The 19,664-nt window shown below is 36.5% G+C and overlaps 1 protein-coding gene across 1 annotated transcript in view; it reads right to left on the bottom strand.

Moving 5' to 3' along the window:
- Positions 1–9,071, bottom strand: part of KMO (kynurenine 3-monooxygenase (kynurenine 3-hydroxylase)) — a 66,287-nt gene extending 57,216 nt beyond the window's left edge. Inside the window, exon 1 of the mRNA XM_011990026.1 lies at positions 8,600–9,071. Coding sequence (XP_011845416.1) covers positions 8,600–8,653 — 54 coding nt within the window. The 5' untranslated portion in view covers positions 8,654–9,071. The remainder of the gene's footprint in view (positions 1–8,599) is intronic.
- Between the last annotated feature and the right edge of the window lie 10,593 nt (positions 9,072–19,664).

The raw sequence follows: 19,664 nt of genomic DNA, 5'->3' as shown, positions 1-19,664 counted from the left end.
TCTTTTTTTTTTGAGACGGAGTCTCGCTCTGTCACCACCCAGGCTGGAGAGCAGTGGCGTGATCTCTGCTCACTGCAAGCTCTGCCTCCTGGGTTCACACCATTCTCCTGCCTCAGCCTCCCGAGTAGCTGGGACTATAGGGGCCCACCACCACGCCCAGCTAATTTTTTGTATTTTTAGTAGAGACGGGGTTTCACTGTGTTAGCCAGGATGGTCTCGATCTCCTGACCTCATAATCTGCCCGCCTCGGCCTCCCAAAGTGCTGGGATTACAGGCGTGAGCCACCACACCCCGCCACACTAATTATCTTCTAAATCAGACATTGAATGATGTATTTTTGTCTTACTGTTGTTTATTAGTTCCTCATCTTTTCAGGATAAAAGTCCAAATTTTCAACATGACATAATATATTCTTACATGTGATCCCTACCTCTTTCTCCAGTTCATGATGCACTATTCTCATGCACCATCTGTAATAGGCATACTGAATTTACTATATGTTTTCTGAATATGCCATGCACTTTTATTCTTCCATGCCTTTGAATACTATCCTTCAGTTTTTGGAAAATGTCTACCTTTCCTTTAAGACTCATATCCTCAGTGTAGTTTTTCCTGATACCTCTACTCCTCCAAAAGACTTGTTTGCCTTTTCTTCTGTAATTTTACATATATATGTATAGATGTGTTTTAATGTCTCAAGTACCTTGAATTATTTATTTATAGTCTTGTCTGACTGCACCAGGCAGTAAATTCCCAGAGAGGAATAATATTTGTATGGCTTGTGTTTTGTCTATCTTTTTATCTCTGATACAAACCACAAATTCTAATGAATTAGAAAATACAGGTAAATGTGAAGAAAAGAGTAATTTCTCACAGTTTTACCACCAGTGGCAACCAATATTAACATTTTCTATGTATGTAAAATACATGACATTTCTTTTCAAAATGGTAACAGGTTGTATATTTTCTTTCATAATTTTTTTCAAAAAATAAAAAGTGTACTCTAAATACGTTTCCATGTCAAAAGATGTCTGAAGAAAAAGTATTTAATACTTGCCTTACATTTTATTGTATGCTTATATTTGGATACTCAAGTTATTTTAATTCTTTAGCATTATAAATGATTGTATGACGCATACACATGTCTTTTGATAAAATCTCACTAATGAAATGGCCACCAAAGGGCAATTTTGAATAAAAGGGATTGAAACACTGGCAAATCCTGAGCTCTAACACCCTCTTTCTCTCTGCCCCATCGGCTCCTGGGCCTTGTTACTAGTGGGGGAATGGAGTAAGGATAACAGGGGAATGAGAAAACAAAGAGGTAAAGAAGAGAGTCTGAAGTGAGCTGGGGAGAGAATGTTGATGGTCTAGAGTGTAAGAGGAGCCTGCTCCATCTTCTTTTGTCTTGCTTTTGGACTAACTGCAAAGCACATGAAAAAGATTCAGATTGAGTGGGGCAAGATTATTTCAGAAGGTTTTGTTGCGAGTTTTGAATACACTCCAGATTTGGTGTTTTTGAGAGCCCACATTAGTTTCTATTTGCTTTTAATTTCTCATTGGCTGAAGGCCAATTGTTTCTCTGAATGCAATGTCATGCTTAGGTCAACTTCAAGGGTGAGGTAGCTATTGCTGCTTTCTGCAAATCCCTGCCCCCGACCTTGTTTGTTTGTTTGTTTGTTTGTTTGAGACAGAGTCTTGCTCTGTCACCCAGGCTGGAGTGCAGTGGCATGATCTGGGCTCACTGCAACCTCCACCTCCCAGGTTCACGTGATTCTCCTGTCTCAGCCTCCTGAGTAGCTGGGAATACAGGCACGTGCTGCCACACCTGGCTTATGTTTTGTGTGTTTTGGTAGAAACAAGGTTTCACCGTGTTGCCCAGGCTTGTCTTGAACTCCTGAGCTCAGGTGATCTACCCGCCTAGGCCTCCCAAAGTGCTAGGATTACAGGCATGAGCCACCATGCCTGGCCAAATCCTCCATATTTGTGAGACTACAGATGTGTATATTTTCAAGTTCTTTTCCAGGAAAAAAATACCAGCTTAGATTACCATCAACAGTGTATGAGGGTGCTGCTTTTTGTTTTTTCTTTGAGTGGACAGATAGAGGACTAGATAAATGCCTGAGTGAATATGGACAGAAGGGAAATAATCTGAGAGTATTTGGGAGGAGGATAGCCCAAATGAGAAGGAATGAAAGACACACTCTTTGCAGGTACTTAACAAAGTTTGGAGCTATCTAAAGTTGTTGGTTCCATTCCAGATACTTCTCACCAGATAGCAAATGAAGGAATCTCTGAGGGATGAATTCCCTGAGGGGAGAGTGGGATTTATAACGCACAGCCACAAAGAAATCCACTCCATCTCTGTTTTAAGAAGGTGCTAGATATGGGGCACTAATGAGAGTTTTTCATATTTAAGAAGGCTCAGAGCCTATGAAATAGAAAACTGAAACCCAGGGCTAACATGGTGAGGCCCACCAAACTTAGCCTGCCTTGCTTGCTTTTTACTGCTTACTTCTAGTTGATCTCAAAGCCCATAGAGCTAAAAGTCATGTAGCCAAACAATATACATCTAATCTGTCACTAGCTTCCTTATAGACAACATCTCTGGCATATATGTCGCTATGGTAATGGTTGCTTAAAGGTTTTTTTTGTTTTTTGTTTTCAAGAACTAGGCTGGCAGCTCTTATCCAGTTTAAACTACGTGAGAGAGGCCACCAACCCTCTTTCCACCTCCCCCATTGACTCCTGGACCTTATTACCATGGAATAAGGCTAATAGGAGAATGAGAAAGCAGATAGAAGAAGGAAAGAAGAGAGTTGCAGGCCCTTCAACTGGGCCCTGCACAAATGCCCAAGAAGTGACTTTCTGACACCAGAAGGCCAAAAACTTCACCTTCAGAGCATGCTAATGCCACCATTTTCTGAACATGTGTCCTATGAAGACTTGTGAACCTCGATTATGTGTGCTCAGACCACCTATTACTTCATTTTCCCCACTGCTAATCACCTTTCCCCATACCTTAAACAACCCCGCTTCTTTACCCCATAAATATCTCTAAGCCCTATCTTTGGAGAGGTGGATTTGAAAGCTGTTCTTCCATCTCCTTGCTGGGCTGTCCTGTGAATAAAATCTTCTCTTTACTGCAAAACTTGTTGATATGGTTTGGCTGTGTCCCCACCCAAATCTCATCTTGAATTGTAGCTCCCATAATCCCCATGTGTTGTGGGAGGGACCCAGCGGGAGGTAACTGAATCATGGGATTGGGTCCTTCCCATGCTGTTCTTGTGACAGTGAATGAGTCTCATGAAATCTGATGATTTTATAAAAGGGAGTTCCCCTGCACGCCCTCTCTTGCCTGCCACCATGTAAGACATGCCTTTTGCCTTTCGCCATGATCGTGAGGCCTCCCCAGTCACATGGAACTGTGAGTCCATTAGACCTCTTTTTCTTTATAAATTGCCCAGTCTCAGGTAGGTCTTTATCAGCAGCATGAAAACGGACTAATACACTTGTTATCTCAGTAACTGACTTACTGCATGCTGGCAGAACAAGCCCAGTTTGGTATCAAAACAAAAGTAGAGTGAATAGAGCTTAGTTTATTTTCATATTGATAAAATAATAACAATAAAGGTTAACAGTAATTAGGTCTTTTTCATGATGTAGCTCATTAATATTTGCTAAAAATAAAAAGTATACACTTGAATCCAATTCTGTGTAGACCTCAACCCAGGATTATAAGCCATTTGATGGTTCATCTGTGCTGAGGATGTTTACTTTGGGGAAAGTGAAAATTCTGGGTGACATTTGATTTCTGCTTTTAGAAAGGAGTAGGTTGAGAACAAAGCTAGAGATCTGTGAGCGAGAAAGTGTGAAAAAGAAGCAGTAGAATCTTAGCATTAAAAGACTAGCAATCTAGTTTTAGCCCAAGAGGAAGAAACTAAGACCCATAGGGTAAGATTTCCTGAGCGTCCAGCTGGTTGCAAACTCTGCTATTCCAAGTCTCCTCACTGAATAACACTGTTTCCATCCCATGAAGCTGAGTGAAAAGTAAGGGGTGAGGTGGAAAAATCGTGAGAACAGAACAGAAACACCATTTGGGGACAGTTTAGCATCAAGACCATTTTGAGCCTATAAATCCACAACAGGATTTAACATCTATAGCTGTGAGACATAAACTCTCATAGAGTCAAGGTCAAAGTGCCTCAAAGGCAATTTCATCAGCAGAGGCCACTGACCTGACTTGAATTCCAGGGGGCAGGGCACAATTATCAACAATAAGTCGAAACATGTACAAATCTCCTCACCCTCTAAATACTACTAAATGGACAACTTTGCTGGGTCGAACATAGGGAGAGTAGATCACAAAACCCTCTACAGTGGGGTTTCTTTTATGCAGAAAGGAACAGAAGAAATATTTGAATGATATCCTAAAATACATCTCCAAAATATATGCTAGAATAGTCGACACACATTGCAACAGCAGGAGGCAGCTGAGACTGGAATGCTTAATAGTACTCTCAGCCAAGGTTCTTGGCTTCCGTCAAAAAATGAGGTCTTGAGTAGCTTTAGCTGTCACTGAAATGGTGCTTTTTGCTCTGATCACTTTCATCATACCTGTAAACACTGAAAATAGTTATCAAAAGCAGTATTTTCTGACTCTCAAGGACTGCATTCAGACATGGATTAAGGACACCTGTTTAGGTTACATGGCCTTTGTTTACTTCTCTGGCTCGTCTGCTTCTCTCCCACTTCATAAAGAAAAGAAAACGTATCACTCCAACATGAAGTAAGGCAGTTTGTAAGGCAGTTTTTTGGTAACGTAGGTTTTTCCTGAACTGATGTGCTAGAACTGAAAAGCTACACCTGTAGAACTCCTTCCAGCCTGCAAAATTGAGATTATTTTCCAAATCCTTTTTTAAGTTACTCTCTGAAAGGACTACATTCCTTATGCCATAATTGTGTTAAAAAAAACCATTAAAAAATTTCCCATAACTTCTAAAAGACTGATTCTCCACTTTGTTCTGAAATCGAACTCATGTACAGAAAATATTTTAGTGTGGTTCACATTATAAGGCACTGGGAAACCTTTATAAAGGTAGCAGGAGCCAAAGATAAAATAATCTTTAGATCTACGAAGTAAAAAGCTTCTATGGGGAATAAACTATGCATAACAAAATTTTAGCAGAAGGCAGCATTTGATAATGGCAAACAAAGCCCTGTAGGCATTTAAAGAGAGGAGAAGTCTTCACAGGTTGATTCTCCTGCAGTTACCTTCTGGAACTAGCAGGAGGTAATCCCATTGGCTGGAGAAGGGATAGGGGAGTTGTAATTCACACAAGGAGGAAAATATCGGTCAATACAGTGGTTTTTCTAAATATTTAAGTCAATGTTCTTGAAATGCTATTTTAATATCTTTTCCCACTCTTTTTTCAATATTTAAACTTTACCTGGTTTATGATTATGGTTTAGTTTCTTTTACCTTTTGTTTCTCAGTAGGAGTTTCTTTACTGATTTGTTGATCTCTTTGACTGAACGTGTCTTCAAAGAAAGGAAATCAACTGGATTAACCCAAGATCAGACGATCACTACATCAGAGCAAGAACAACTTCTCAGGGTGACTTTTCACTAGGCAAGGTTACTAGACACGGTAAGCTACCACTGATAAGAATTGAGGGAAGTTCACTATATTTTTTGGATGTCTAAGTAAAGGTTCTCAACTCTTACTTTTTTTTCTAGGGGCCAAGGGAGAGCCTTTAATGTGTTAGACAGTATAAGGTACTGGGATATGGTTTATGGAAAGGAGGAGATGGGAAGGGAGGGTGGAAAAAGAAAAACAGAAGAAGATGGGCAAAAATGTAATCTTGTCCTCTATGTAAAGACATTAACCTTCTTGAATTGCTCTATTTAGTCAATACTTTAAAAAATAATATTCTCAATATTCAAACATGCATCTGTTATTATTTTTTCACCTTTGTATCATTAAGTTTTCTCATTCCTCTCATTTATTCATCCACCCAATACATAATGTTAGGCGTAATTCCAGCCTCTGGAATACATTGGTCAGTAAGAGTTTATATCCTAGTTGGAGTAGATATTTAAGAAACAGGTAAAAATAAAACCTCAAAGTGTGTAATTTCTGATACTAGTAGATAAGATTAAAAAATAAAAAGGGAAAGGGGTGAAGTCAGAAAGGAAGATAGGCTCAGTTCAGACAGGACCGTTGGTAAAGAGTTTGGGGTTTTTTAATTTGTAATGGGAGATCATTGGAAGATTTTAAGCAGGGCGTGATAATGATCAGACTCATGTTTTAAAAGGTGTTTCTGGCTGTGGTGTGTAGTACAGACTGTAAGGGAATAGGAGTTAAAGCTGGGAGACTAATTTGGAGGTTGTTGCAAGAATATGGATGGGAGGGAGATGATGATGGCTTGGGCCAGGATGGTTGTAAGGGCTAGAATTTAAATGTATTTTGGATATAGAGCCTCAAGGCTTACTGATGGAGTGAAAGAAGAATAAGCATTTGCATAAAATGAAAAAAGGAATCAAATATGATGCCTAAGCATGGACCTGAGCAATGGGATGGATAGAATTCTTTTGCAGAGGAATTTTAGTTGCTTCCTAATACACAAGTAGTAATTTTTGTCTCCTATTTTCCAGCATATGTATGACGTGGTTACATGATGATGATCTCATGTTATTCAGGGAGAAATCCATGGATGACACCCACATTTTATGCCCCCCAAAACCATATATCCAATCACATATTTGTTATCTCTCCCTTGGATTTCTAAGAGACAATTTTTAAAATGAGACATCACTGCTGCCACTTTAGTCCAAGTCTTGAACTAAAGTAACAGCCTCCTAACTGGTCTATCTTGTCTTCTTAAAATTTTCCTAGTCATTCTCCACATAATGGTCCAAGGGACCTTCTAAAATCACAACTTAATTTCCTGCCTAAAATCCTCCAATAGCTTCCCATTGTAATTGGAACAAAATCTGATCTTCTTGCCTGTACCTCTAAGATCCTACAAGATCTGGCTCTGTCAGCTTCTCTGGCCTCATCAGCTACTCTTCTCTGGCCTCGTTCAGTTCCTGCCTTTCTTTCTGCTCCTTGAACTTGGGCAGCTCATTATTGCCCGAGGATTTCTCTTCCTGCCATTCCCTCTGCCTGAAACGTTCTTTCTCAAGATCTTCACGTGGTAAGTCCTATCTGATCATTCAGGTTTCCAGCCCCTGCTGAATATGTCCCTCCAGCAGAGCAGCTGTCCCTGACCACATTCTAGACAGGTACTCTCAAAGCGACTCTCTACAGCATTAGTCTGTTTTCATTTCTTTCATAGTGCTTCACTTTAACTGAAATTATCTTGTTTGTTTTCTTCTTCCTTGTCTTTTTCTTCTCTGGAATTCTCACCCTTGCATCCCTACTACCTAAAACAATGTTGGCACATAGTAAGTAATAAGATTTTGTTGAACACATTAATTCTTATTTTGTGCAACATTTTTATAGGAGAGAATTGGACACAAGCCTAGTATGAAGCAGTCACAACACATGTCCCAACCAGTGACCGACACATCATGTGATAGCATTTCTAAATGAAAATTTAGAATCGTAAATGTTCAAAGAACTTTCTAGCACTTTGGGGAAAAGACACTAAGGAAGGCAGAACAAAAGACAGTTAGCATATACTATATAAATACATATGTGGCATAAAAGATACCATCTATATTCAGCCTAGAACAGTGTTACACCTTCAATAAATTTTTTGTTGAGTGGATACATGAATGAATTAATTAAAAGTCTCCAAATGATTTGACCAAAGGTGATAGGGAAATGATTTAACCTTGACTAATTGGGATGTTTGTATTCTGAAACAGAAATTCTGCTGAGAGGGGAAAAAGCAAAGTTAAATCGAAGCAGACCCATGTTAAACAGAACTACCTTTGGCACCATAACTATGAAAGCAGAGAGGGACCTCTCCTTCTGTCTTGCTAGGTGTGGGGCAAGTCCCAGCACCTTTACGTCACTTGCTCAGTGAAAGGTAAACACCACACTCCACTGCCGTAGGTGCTCCACTGGAAGAGTCAAGTAAGTCAGGCGACCATATAATCTTATTCCCAATTACTCATATAACTAGTGAACATTCAACATGATACTTTGACGTTAGCTTCATGTTTCTTGACCCTTTTATTCTCATTAGACAGTATTAACTGAGTTATTAAACAAAGCGGGACAAATGTTTTTATTAAAATGAATATTAAGACTAATTCCTGTTCCTAAAAACATAGTCAACTTGGGGATAAAATCAAATTCGATTTGCATTATTTTTGCTTTTTAACAAATCCTTAACCAAAATGATGAGGGAAAACAGAAACCTTTGTATTTAATGGCTATAAAATACCTTTCCTGAAAAAGAACAGATCAAAACCCATACTATATTAAATATATGAAAATAAAAAAATTTAAAAAGCTGTATTTAAATATCAGATAAGTTTTCACAAGAAAATTAACAACTTGTAGAAGTGATGAATAATAATAATTACGAGTGATAATAGTTAACATAATACCACCACCAACAATAATCCATGTGAAAATTCTTACCAAGCCACCACCAATGACAGCTACTTTTTTCCTTTGAATGACAGATGAGTCCATAACTGCTGAAGTATTTTTCACAATTATTGTTGCTTCTGTCACTGAGGGACACTGATTTGTGTCTCTCCGACACACTGATTTCTCTCAGTTTTTATACCACCCAAAGCCCAGTGCATTTATGAGCCAGCGGCAATGTTTAGTCAGGGCTAATTTCCCTTGACAGTATTAACCCATTAGTTGGCCAAAGTACACTCAGCTCAGCTCTAAAAAAAAAAAATTCATTACAATAACCAAATTTTAAAAAAATCCATCCAATTGGAGACACTCTATTTTTTCTATCTTCTGTGTAAGACACGGAAATTTTTAAGCAGTCTTATGGCTTTTCTTCTTCTTTTTCTACAGCATATATTCTTAGTTTCATTTTCATTCATGATTAACCATGCATGGAACCTTTCTCATCTGAAGTCCAAAAACATCTCATACCTCCCTTAGAGAGTAAGATGACATGGCTTCATAATTCATCTGTGGATCATTTTTGTGATTAAGACCAATCAAGAATTTCATCTAAAGGGTCCTCATGGATTATTTTTAATAGGCTCTACCAGGGAAAAGTTTTTGCAAGGTTTTCATATTCTCCTGATCAACATTTTGAATTGTGTAACTGACCATACTTCCCCTTTTTTTTTTCTCCAGCCCAGATGCTAGAAAATTTAGAATCTAATTTTAGAATCGAAAATTTAGAATCTGATTACCACTAGGGGAGATGACTGACACAATGCTTCTGTAAACTCTTTCCTGACTTCATATTATCTATTCACTGTTTTGTCTTTTTCACTCCATTTTAAATGTCATACTTTTGTGCATGATTTGCGAATTGCCATTGTTTTCTGGAACATGATGTGGTGTAAAGTAAAATAAGAACATAAATGAAGTTGTTTCTTCACTTCCTGTTAAGCACATAAAGAATTCAGAACGTGTTTTCCCCTTGTTAGAACTAGAGCTAAATGGTATTCAATAGTGACCCCTTGTGGATAAGCATGATTAGGTATTTTTTTTATTTTGAATAGGTAATACATTAACATGGTATGAAATTAAAAAGACACAAAAGAGTACACAGTGAACAGTAATCCTGCTAACCTTGACCCTTGGCCGCCTATTCCTCCTGCCCAAAGACAAGAATTGTTTTGGTGTGTGGGTTACCGTAATCTTCTACACGATGATTATGTCTTTCTTGTTCTTTCCTTGTTTCCTATCTTCTCCCTCTCTCTCTCTCCTTTTTTCTCTCTCTTTCTCTCACTCTCTCCCTCATTCCCTTCCTTCCTTTCCTTTTAAACATTCATTTTAAAATTTTTCCACACCATATGTCTCACTGTACAACATATAGCTTCAGAATTCTTCAATATCAATACGTAGAAAACTGTATCATTGTCAAAAAATATTTTAAAAATTACGAACTATCACACAAATGAACAGTATAATAAGTTACTGTAAAGCAAGCATCCATGTAACTACCATTTAGGTGCAGAGAGAGAACATTGCCAGAATCCCAGAAGTCTACGTGCCCCTTGTTAATCACCCCTCCTTCATAGAGGTAACTGCCATACCAACTTCCTTTGCTTTTATATATAATTGTACTACCATAGATGCATCTCTAAAACACTTTAGTGTTGACCTTTTTGAACTTTTCTATAAATGAACTTATACTGTTTGTTTTTATAACTTGCTTCTTTTTCTCAATATTATATTTCTTAAGATCCATTTGTGTTGTTGCATGTTTTTCCAGTTCATTCATTTTTATTGTCATATATTATTTATTCATTCTACTGTTGATGGACATTTGGGGTGTTTTCAAATTTTTAATATCATGAATAATGGTGTTGCCATAAACACTCTTGTGTATACAATGTCATGTACATATGTATGAGTATCTCTAGGTTTCATATGCTGTTTATGCTTTTTTGTTTGTTTGTTTGTTTTTTGGTTTTTGGTTTTCTTTTTGAGACACAGTCTCACGCTGTCATCCAGGCTGGAGTGGAATGGTGCAATCTCAGCTCACTGCAACCTCTGCCTCCCAGGTTCAAGTGATTCTCCTGCCTCAGCCTCCCGAGTAGCTGTGATTACAGGTGCCTGCTACCACACCTTGCTAATTTTTGTATTTTTTTACTAAAGATGGGGTTTCACCATGTTGACTAGGCGGGTCTTGAACTCCTGGCCTCAAGTGGTCCACCCGCCTCGGCCTCCCAAAGTGCTGGGATTACAGGTGTGAGCGACTGCATCCAGCCATGTTTATGCATATTTTTAACCTTTCTGAATAAACGAAAGTTACATTCCAAATAGTGCATTAGCTTTTACTTGATGCAATGTGTACAATTTGTCTTCTGCTCTATCCTCACCAATGTATGTATTGCCAAGAATTTTTAATTTTTGCCGGTCTGGTAGATGTGCTCTATATTTCATTATTCTTTTAATTTGCAGTCCTTTGATTATAAGTGAAGTTGAGCACGTTTTTACCTGTTCATTCACAACTTATTTTTCTTCCTCTGTACAGATAGTGTTAATTTTGGGGGGGGGGCGGGGGCAGTGGGAAGTTTTTTTCCTTTTTTGAGTTCCATTGCATATGAACTTTAGTATTTATATATGTCACAAATAACATTTCATTCACTCTGTGGCTTGCCTTTTTGCTTTCCTAGTGGTGTCTTTTGATGAAAGAATATTCTTCATTTAATACATTCTTTTCCCTTGTGGTTAGAGTTTTTCATGTCATGTTTTATCACTTTTTTTTTTTTATAACCTTGAGGTCATGAGGATATTCTTCCATGTTGTCTTCTAAAATACTTAAAATTTGCCTTTCATTTTTTAGGTCTATGATCAACATGGAGTTAGCTTTTTTGTTTTTAGAATGCTGTGATATAGATGTTAAAATTTTATTTGTTTTCCAAATGAATACCCAATATTCCCAGTACCACTAAATGAAAAGACTTTCCTTTTCGTGCATTGCCTTCGGTGTAGGTCCAGTGTTCATATATGTGTGGGTCTTGTTCTAGGTTTCTATTCTATTTCATTCCATATAGTTTATACTGCCTATACTAATGCCAGTTCCAACGCCAAATTACAATAGCTTTAATACAATACTTAATGTCTTGATCAATTCACCCACCTTGCCCTTCATTAATAATTTATTGACTATTCTTGGTGCTTTGTATTTCCATCTGTTTTAGAATCAGTCTGTTAATTCCATTTTTAAAAACCCTAAAATAAAAACATTGTTGGGATTTTTGACTGGGATTGCTTTGAAGTTATATATCTATCTGAAAAGAATAACTATTTTGACTACTGTGTCTTTCCAATCAGAATATGATGTGCCCCTCCCCACCATCTATTTGTCATCTCCAAGGCTTACAAAGTTATATTCTTTCCCTGTAGAGGTTTGGTCCCCTATTATTATGTTTAGGTAATTGATTTTTTAAATTTTATTGCAAATAATATCTTCTATTTCATTTTCTACTATTAATAGTATTTAGAAACACATTATTTTCCATTTTGTGAGCTTGTATCCAGCAACACTGCAAAAGTTATTAATTCTATTAATTTTGTCTGCAGATTTTTTTGATTTTTTTTTTTAACCCAATCACAATGATTGTTCTTCCTTCCCTCCCTCCCTCCCTTCCTTCCTTTTTTGTCTTTCTTTCCTATTGACGGAATGGTGGATTTTTCTCTTCACCACAATCATGGTAGTTTCTCTCTCTCTCTCTCTCCCCCCCAACTCCTCCCCCACTGACTGACTGAATAATTCCCTTCTGTGCTGGCTAGTACCTTCAGTACAGGGTGGAATAGAGGTTTATTTCTTAAGTTCCAAATGCTGGGACATCCTAGTTTTCTTATTGTTATTGGTTTTTAGCAAAATTCCAGTGAGGCCAGCTAATAAGTGCTGTAGGTTTTCAAACATGTGAAACTGGTTAAGACTAACTGTATGGCCATAAAGTGGTAAATTTGTGTAAATGCTTTGTATGTACTTGAAATATATATATATATTTTCTGAAATTAGTGTATATATTTTCCCACACATATCCATTAGGTCAAGTTTATTAATCATGTGCTCAAAACTTTTGTACCCTCTCTAACTTTTGGTATGCTTGTTTTGTCAGTTACTGAAAAGGGTATGTTAAATAATCTCATGCTGTGATTGGTATTTGTCTATTTCTTCAGCATTCCTATCTATATTGAACAATTCACATTTAAAGCTGTTATCCATTACTGGTAAACTAAAGCTTTTATTATTATGAAGTAAATAATTATTTTTGCCTCAGAGTTTATTTGATATTACTATTAGCTTTTATATTTGGTTAGCATTTGCATATTATATCATTTCCAACCTTTTGGTTTCAACTTTCCTTTATTTTTATGTGGCCTTTGTAAACATCATTCTGTTGAACATTTTAAAATCTAGTCTTGTCTTTAATCTTTATCTTTTAACTTGAGTCTTTGGCTTTCTGTCATTTCACTAAGATGTATCTAGACAAAAATTTATTTTTATAGATCCTAGTAGGAAATCATTGGGTTGCTTAAGTAGAGATTGGTTTCTTTCCTTGTCTCTTATCCTTTTATCTGTATTTTCATCGCTTGTCCTTTTGTGCTTCACTATGGATAGTTATTTTAATGTATTATGTATTTTGTTGTATTATTCAATTTCCCAGTTCTTTTTTCTGCTGTCTAGTCAGCTGATAAACTCATCCATTATGTTCTTAACTTTGATTATTGTAAATTTTTAGTTCTGGAATTTTTATTTGTTTTTTTTTTCACATATACTACAATATTTTTAGTTTCCAGCACCCTTGTCAAAATCTTCAAGCTTATGTTTATTACTTAACATAATAAACATGAATGTCTTATGGTCTGTGTCTGATAATTTCTACTGTGGCTTTGTTTTGATGGTTATTTATCTTTTGTAGATACTTATGGTATCTAATTTCCCTGTGAGCATTTTAAACTTTGAGTGCTCAAAATGGTAGTTAAAAAAAAAAAAACAAAACAACTTGCAAGTAGTTTGAGGCTTCAGGCATCAGAGTATTGCTTTAGAGAAGATTTATTTTTGCTTCTGCCTTGTGCTTCTGGTGATTCAGCACTCACTCCGTGTGCAGTGTCAGTGAGGTCCGTCTTAGGAATAGCTCTTCCTTTGGTATCTACATAGCCCATATGGGACAAAACTAGAGATCGTCAGGCTACTTGCTCTCTTTAAGCCTAGAAGTTCAAAACCCTTTTCCACAACACACGACATGTTCATTTTAAATGTTATTCATCTGAAAGATGAACTCTCATGGAAGTGCTAATATTAGCAGTTTGGGCACAGATACGATAGTCTGAAGTTTACATACAATTCTCTGCTTAATAGCTAGAAACATACCCTTTTTCTTTGACTCAAAGAGGTGCACATATTAATACTATATTATTTGAGTAAAAAAGTATTGCACCTGCTTTACTTATTTTTAAAATAATTTTCAAATTTTGATACTTTAGATCCTATGTATAACAAATTGTGACCGTCTCACAAATAATCTGGCGAAAATAGTGTTTTATGACATTAAAACTGACTATGAGGATGCTGATAACTATTGCTCTATGATGTTTCTACATCACTTATCAGGTGAGTCAAATAACTCTCCATTTATGGGCCAGAAAATTTTATGTCAAGTCAATAGTTGAGATAAAAGAGACTAATAATGAATCATGACATCTATGCAGCATGTAAACAATATGCTAATAAACTGATAAATAATGATTATTATTACTTTGATAGTAAGTCCCAGTTTTCTAGGTTCATTCTTAGAATGGATAATTTTGTTATTACCTCTCAGAAATGTCCTCAATTTCTGTTACAGGGAGAGTCAGTAATAAATGACTGTTACTCTAAAAAAGTGCCAATTTTCGTATCTCATGTTGCTTTTATTTTTTTTTGACAATCCAAACTAAAGGAAACTTAAATTGATAGATATATTTTATTTTTTAACTTTATTTTATCTTATTTTAACTTTTAGGTTCGGGGATACATCTGCAGGTTTGTTACATAGGTAAACTTGTGTCACAGGGGTCTGTTGTACAGATTATTTCATCACTTAGGTACTAAACCTAGTACCCAATAGCTACTTTTTTCTGAGCCTCTCCCTCCTCCCATCCTCCATGTTCAAGTAGGCCCCAGTGTCTGTCGTTCCCCTCTTTGTATCCGTGTGTTCTCATAATTTAGGTCCCACTTATAAGTGAGAACATGCAGTATTTGATTTTCTGTTCCTGCGTTAGTTTGCTAGGGATAATGGCCTCCAGCTCCATCCATGTTCCTGCAAAGGACATGATCTCATGCTTTCTTATGGATGCACAGTATTCCATGGTGTATATGCACCATATTTTCTTTATCCAATCTGCCACCGATGTGTTGATTCCATGTCTGTGGAGAGTTACATTTTATAATAACATCAGAATAATTTGGATTTGATGATCTTTGAGTTGGAAGAGGAAGGAAGAGGTAATCAACTTTTGTATCAGCTTAGGCAGGAGAAAACAGATCTGAGTAGAATGATCCAGTTGATGACTTTTAGAAATTGAAGGATAACATGAGAGTCCAGAGTGCCTGAAAGAGAAAGAGCAGCAAAAGCTTGAACAAAGCTTAATTATTATAAACTTACAATTTTGACCATGGCTACTTATCCCGCTGTTCCTCCTAAAAGTCAGGTAGAAAGCATTGCATTGGAGGAGCTTCAGGAAGGTTCAAGATCACAATCACTTCTTTCTCTGGATGATATTCTTGAGGGAGAGAAGAACTGATAGACTAGCTTCCCCCATTCTCTGAGCCTGAAGAACTTGAGCGTGTAGGATAAGTAGGGATTTATAGAGTAATTTGTGTCAATAGCAGTAAGCAATTCATCCTCGTTGGGATTCAGCTATTTGTTAATCCCTAAAACTGGCACTTTTACAATAGAATGACTCCAAGAGGAGAATACTTTACATCAGACACTGAATATTTCCACTTTATTCTACACATATTTATATATTTAACAAATCAGCGTTATTGGAAATAATAAAAATTTACGCAAAGAAATTAAAATTTAGCAAAGGATTAATTAAAACAATATTTACTCTGATGTTTTCATCATTCTCAGACTGTTGAAATTGACAGAATATTCTCTCCCTTTGACGACATCAGCTTGCTCAACAATTGTTTATTCATTCAACCAAGCCCTTTGTACTTGCAGCTGTCTGCCTAGAATACTCTTCTATCACTGTATAGCTCGCTCTCATTGCTTAGTTCTCAGCTAAGATACGATATCCTTAGCTTGATCACCTTACCTAAAAGAAGCAACCTCTCAATCATTCTCTAAACATCTTGTTTCCTTTATTGTGTTCACTATTCTAGGAAACTACCCGGCTTATTAGTTTACTTGTTTTATTAACAAATAGATATTGGTGAAAGTAAAAAGAGAGGAAAGTGAATGGATTCAAGACATAAATTTGTGGTAAAATGACCAGGATCTGCATAGTGTAGTAAATTTGGCATAGTGTAGGCATATGTTTGGGAAAAGGGGGCAGAGTTCAGGAATCATGGAAGACGCGCAGGTTTCTAGCTTGACTAACTGGTGGTAGTTTAATGAGCATGAAAGACTAGGGTGGGGTGCCAACTAAGATTTATCATTTAGGGTATATTAAGTTTGAGATGTGAGTATTGAGTTAGAGAAACAGAGATACTAAGCACACAGTTGGAAATGTAAATCTGGAGCTAGGAGAAACCTAGGTTGGAAAAATAAGTTTGGCATCATCAGTATATCAACATAAAGATGGTATTGAAAATCATGGGAATGAAGATCTCACCTATGGAAAGATAACTGATTGAGAAGATCATTAACAAAGGGAATAGCATGCATAATTCAATACCGTTTACATAAAAATTTAAACTGCTCAAAACAACTGTACAAATTTTACAGGAATACATCTAAACAAAAGGATACAAAATAAACACATTATAATAGTTTTCTAGGGGTCTGAAAGGAGAAAGGGTATAGGAGAATAAGAAGCTAAGCGAAGCTAAGCTATGAGGACACAAAGTCATAAGAACCATATAAAGAACTTTGGGGACTCAGGGGGAAGGATGGGAGGGGGTGAGGGATGAAAAACTACACATTAGGTACAGTGTACACTGCTTAGGTGGTGGGTGCACCAAAATCTCAGAAATCACCACTAAAGAACTTATCCATGTAGCCAAAAACCACCTGTTCCCCAAAACTACTGAAATAAAAAAAGAGAGTAAGAATAGGAATAGAAAATAGGAATAGAAAAGAAATATTTAAATAAAACAAGAATGGATCTTATACTCCATAAAATATCATAAGGTCAGTGTATTTACTCCTCTGTACCTGAAGTCCCACTACATTTTTTAAAAGGAATTAAAAAGGAAAGACTATTTAGGAGTGAGCCCTGAGGCCCTTCCCTATTTATAAGTGAAAATCTGTCAAAGAACACTGTGAAGGAGTAGCTAGTGAAACAAAGTGGAAGTTTGGGAGAGGGAAATAAGGAGAGTTTGATATTTCAAAGAGCGAGAAAGAGGTATTTCCAAGGAGAAGGGGTGTCAATTGTGTCAATGCTGCTGAAAACATAGGAAACTAACTGTGCATGGTATTTGCACCTCACAGGTCAACGGTGACCCTGGGAAGGACAGTATCAATGGAGTGACATGTACTGAAGGCAGATTGTAATAGGATGAAGAAAGAATGAGAAGTGAAGTGAAGATGGTGATCAAATATGTCCTGGAAATGAGGAGAGAGTTGAAGTGGGATGCAAAGTCAGGGCAGCTTTTGTTTGTTTTTAACATGAGAGCTGAGACAGCAGAGTTACAATATTAACTTACAGTATGGGTCAATTAAGAGAAATAACTGGAGGAAGTAAGAAAAAGAGTAGGTACTGTCTTTGAGGGGGAATGGAATCCAGCACATCGAGAAATTGATCTTTTTCTGGAGAATGGAGAGAGAGGTTGGTTAACTTTTTTAGTTGGTAATTTTAGTGTTTTGCAAAGTTTCTGTACATGCACATAGTCTTAGGAATAAAAAAAGTTCTGCAAGACATCCAACCTAAACAGTCATCGCCCTTGCTACCTCTCTGCCATTTATCCTTGCACAGAGGCATCCCTTCCAGTTCCTGGGTATATACTTCCACATCTCTGAAGATTACTTCTTGGTTTTTGTTTCTGTGTTTTCAGTTTATGGTTTTAGGTATTAGATCATGACTTCTCAATACTGAAGACGAAGATTAATGTTTTTTCATCACCATGTCCGAATATCTCCAAACCTTCACATTCTTTCCATCTTCCCATCCTTTCAGTGTAGTTACATCAATATTTCAATTAGATCAATATTCAACGTTTGATTTATTATAACTATGGCCATTCAAATTTGATAATGATTATTTTTCCTTTCCTGCAAAATACAACTATCTTTATTTGTCAGTATAATAACTGTCATGCTTTTTCCCTTTGGTTACCTTTCTAAGACTTATCATAAATTTAACCCTCAAACTCTCCGCCAGTCGGCTAAATTCCTTCTCAGTATATTCAAGGCATTAGCACTTTTATCTTTTTGAGTAAATCTATTCTGGAGGCTGTGACCTGCTTCCATCTGAGATGGTTGCTCTCTATGGTAAGTGCACAGCCATATAGCCTCATCCAGGCAATATGCCACATGTGTCTCTTGTGTTGAAGACCCTATTTTCTAAGTTTGTAATTTCCTCTTCCTTTGTTTACTCCTAGTTATGGTGGAGCACTTACTTGAGGCGTTTTCTTGAAAAGTGTAGATGAGAAGTAAATTTTTTGAGATCTTGACCATGTGAAAACATTTTAATTCTATTCACATACTTGATTTCTCTGGGTACAGAATATAAAGCTGGAAATAATTTTCCTTCAAAAATTTGAAGACATCATTCAGCTATTGTCTCGCTTCCGATATTGTCGTTGCGAAGTCTAAGGATTTCTAATCCTTTGTATGGGAGTTATTTATTTTTCTCTCTGAAAGATTCCAGTCTCTTCTCTTTGCCCTTGGTATTCTAACATTTCTTGCTGACATAACTCATTCTGGCTAGTTCATATCTGCTAGTTCTACAACATTTTTTTTGAATTTTTTTAAGGTTTCTTCCATTTTTTCTAATGTTTCCCCTACATTATTCACATGTTGGACATACTGAACTGTTTCTCTAATTTTATTTACTTCTTTTATTTTTCTTCTCTTTGAATATTTGCTCTACTTTCTGGGAGACTTTTATGGCTGTATCTCCAAACTTTCTATTAAGCTTCCTCTAGGAAACCATCTGGTAACCTCCCAGGCTGGGAGGTATCCTAAATTAGAATTTGCAAAAGTATTTTGAATAATGAGAACATTTTTGTACCTTGCTATCAATTTTGTCAGCCAGGTGATGAGATTTAGAACAGAGGCAAGAGAAAACCATTGCACTGTTCCTTTGTCCGTCACAGCAGGACACTAATCACATTCCCCACCTTAAACAGAAAGCAAAGTAAAACAAGAACAAGAACAAACCAGGCAAGTGTCAACAAGAAGAAAGCTGGTCAATATTATTATCAGACAAGTCCAAAGTTAAAAAAAAAAACCCCAAACTCTAAGCAAAGTAAAAACATTATTTCAAATAGATAAAATAAGTCATTCTAAATTAAGATGTCTAGCCTTTGTTAATTTAAAGGCTTTATGTAATTTTATTACTAATTAACAAAAATAAATTAAGTTAATATTTCCCAAATTTTAGTCATTTAATAGCATCTTCCTAATATACTTAATATTTTACTTCAAATAAAATGAATATTTAATTAAAAATGGAACTTTATATTACTGCTGCAGATAGAAAATCAGTTTCACTAATACATCGAAGTAAAACACACAAATAAACACTTGGATGTTCCTGGGCATCAATTTTTCTCTTCTATGTACAGGAATAATAATAAGACCTATCACATGGGGTTTTCAATGTTCAAAGAATTAATACATGTAAAGTGCTTTGAAAAATTCTAGAACATAATATGTGTCATAGGTGA

This window comes from Mandrillus leucophaeus, unplaced genomic scaffold, assembly GCF_000951045.1.
Source record: "Mandrillus leucophaeus isolate KB7577 unplaced genomic scaffold, Mleu.le_1.0 Scaffold367, whole genome shotgun sequence".
Classification (NCBI taxonomy): domain Eukaryota; kingdom Metazoa; phylum Chordata; class Mammalia; order Primates; family Cercopithecidae; genus Mandrillus; species Mandrillus leucophaeus.
Note: the sequence above shows the minus strand (reverse complement) of the source record. Positions and strands in the feature narration are given on the sequence as shown.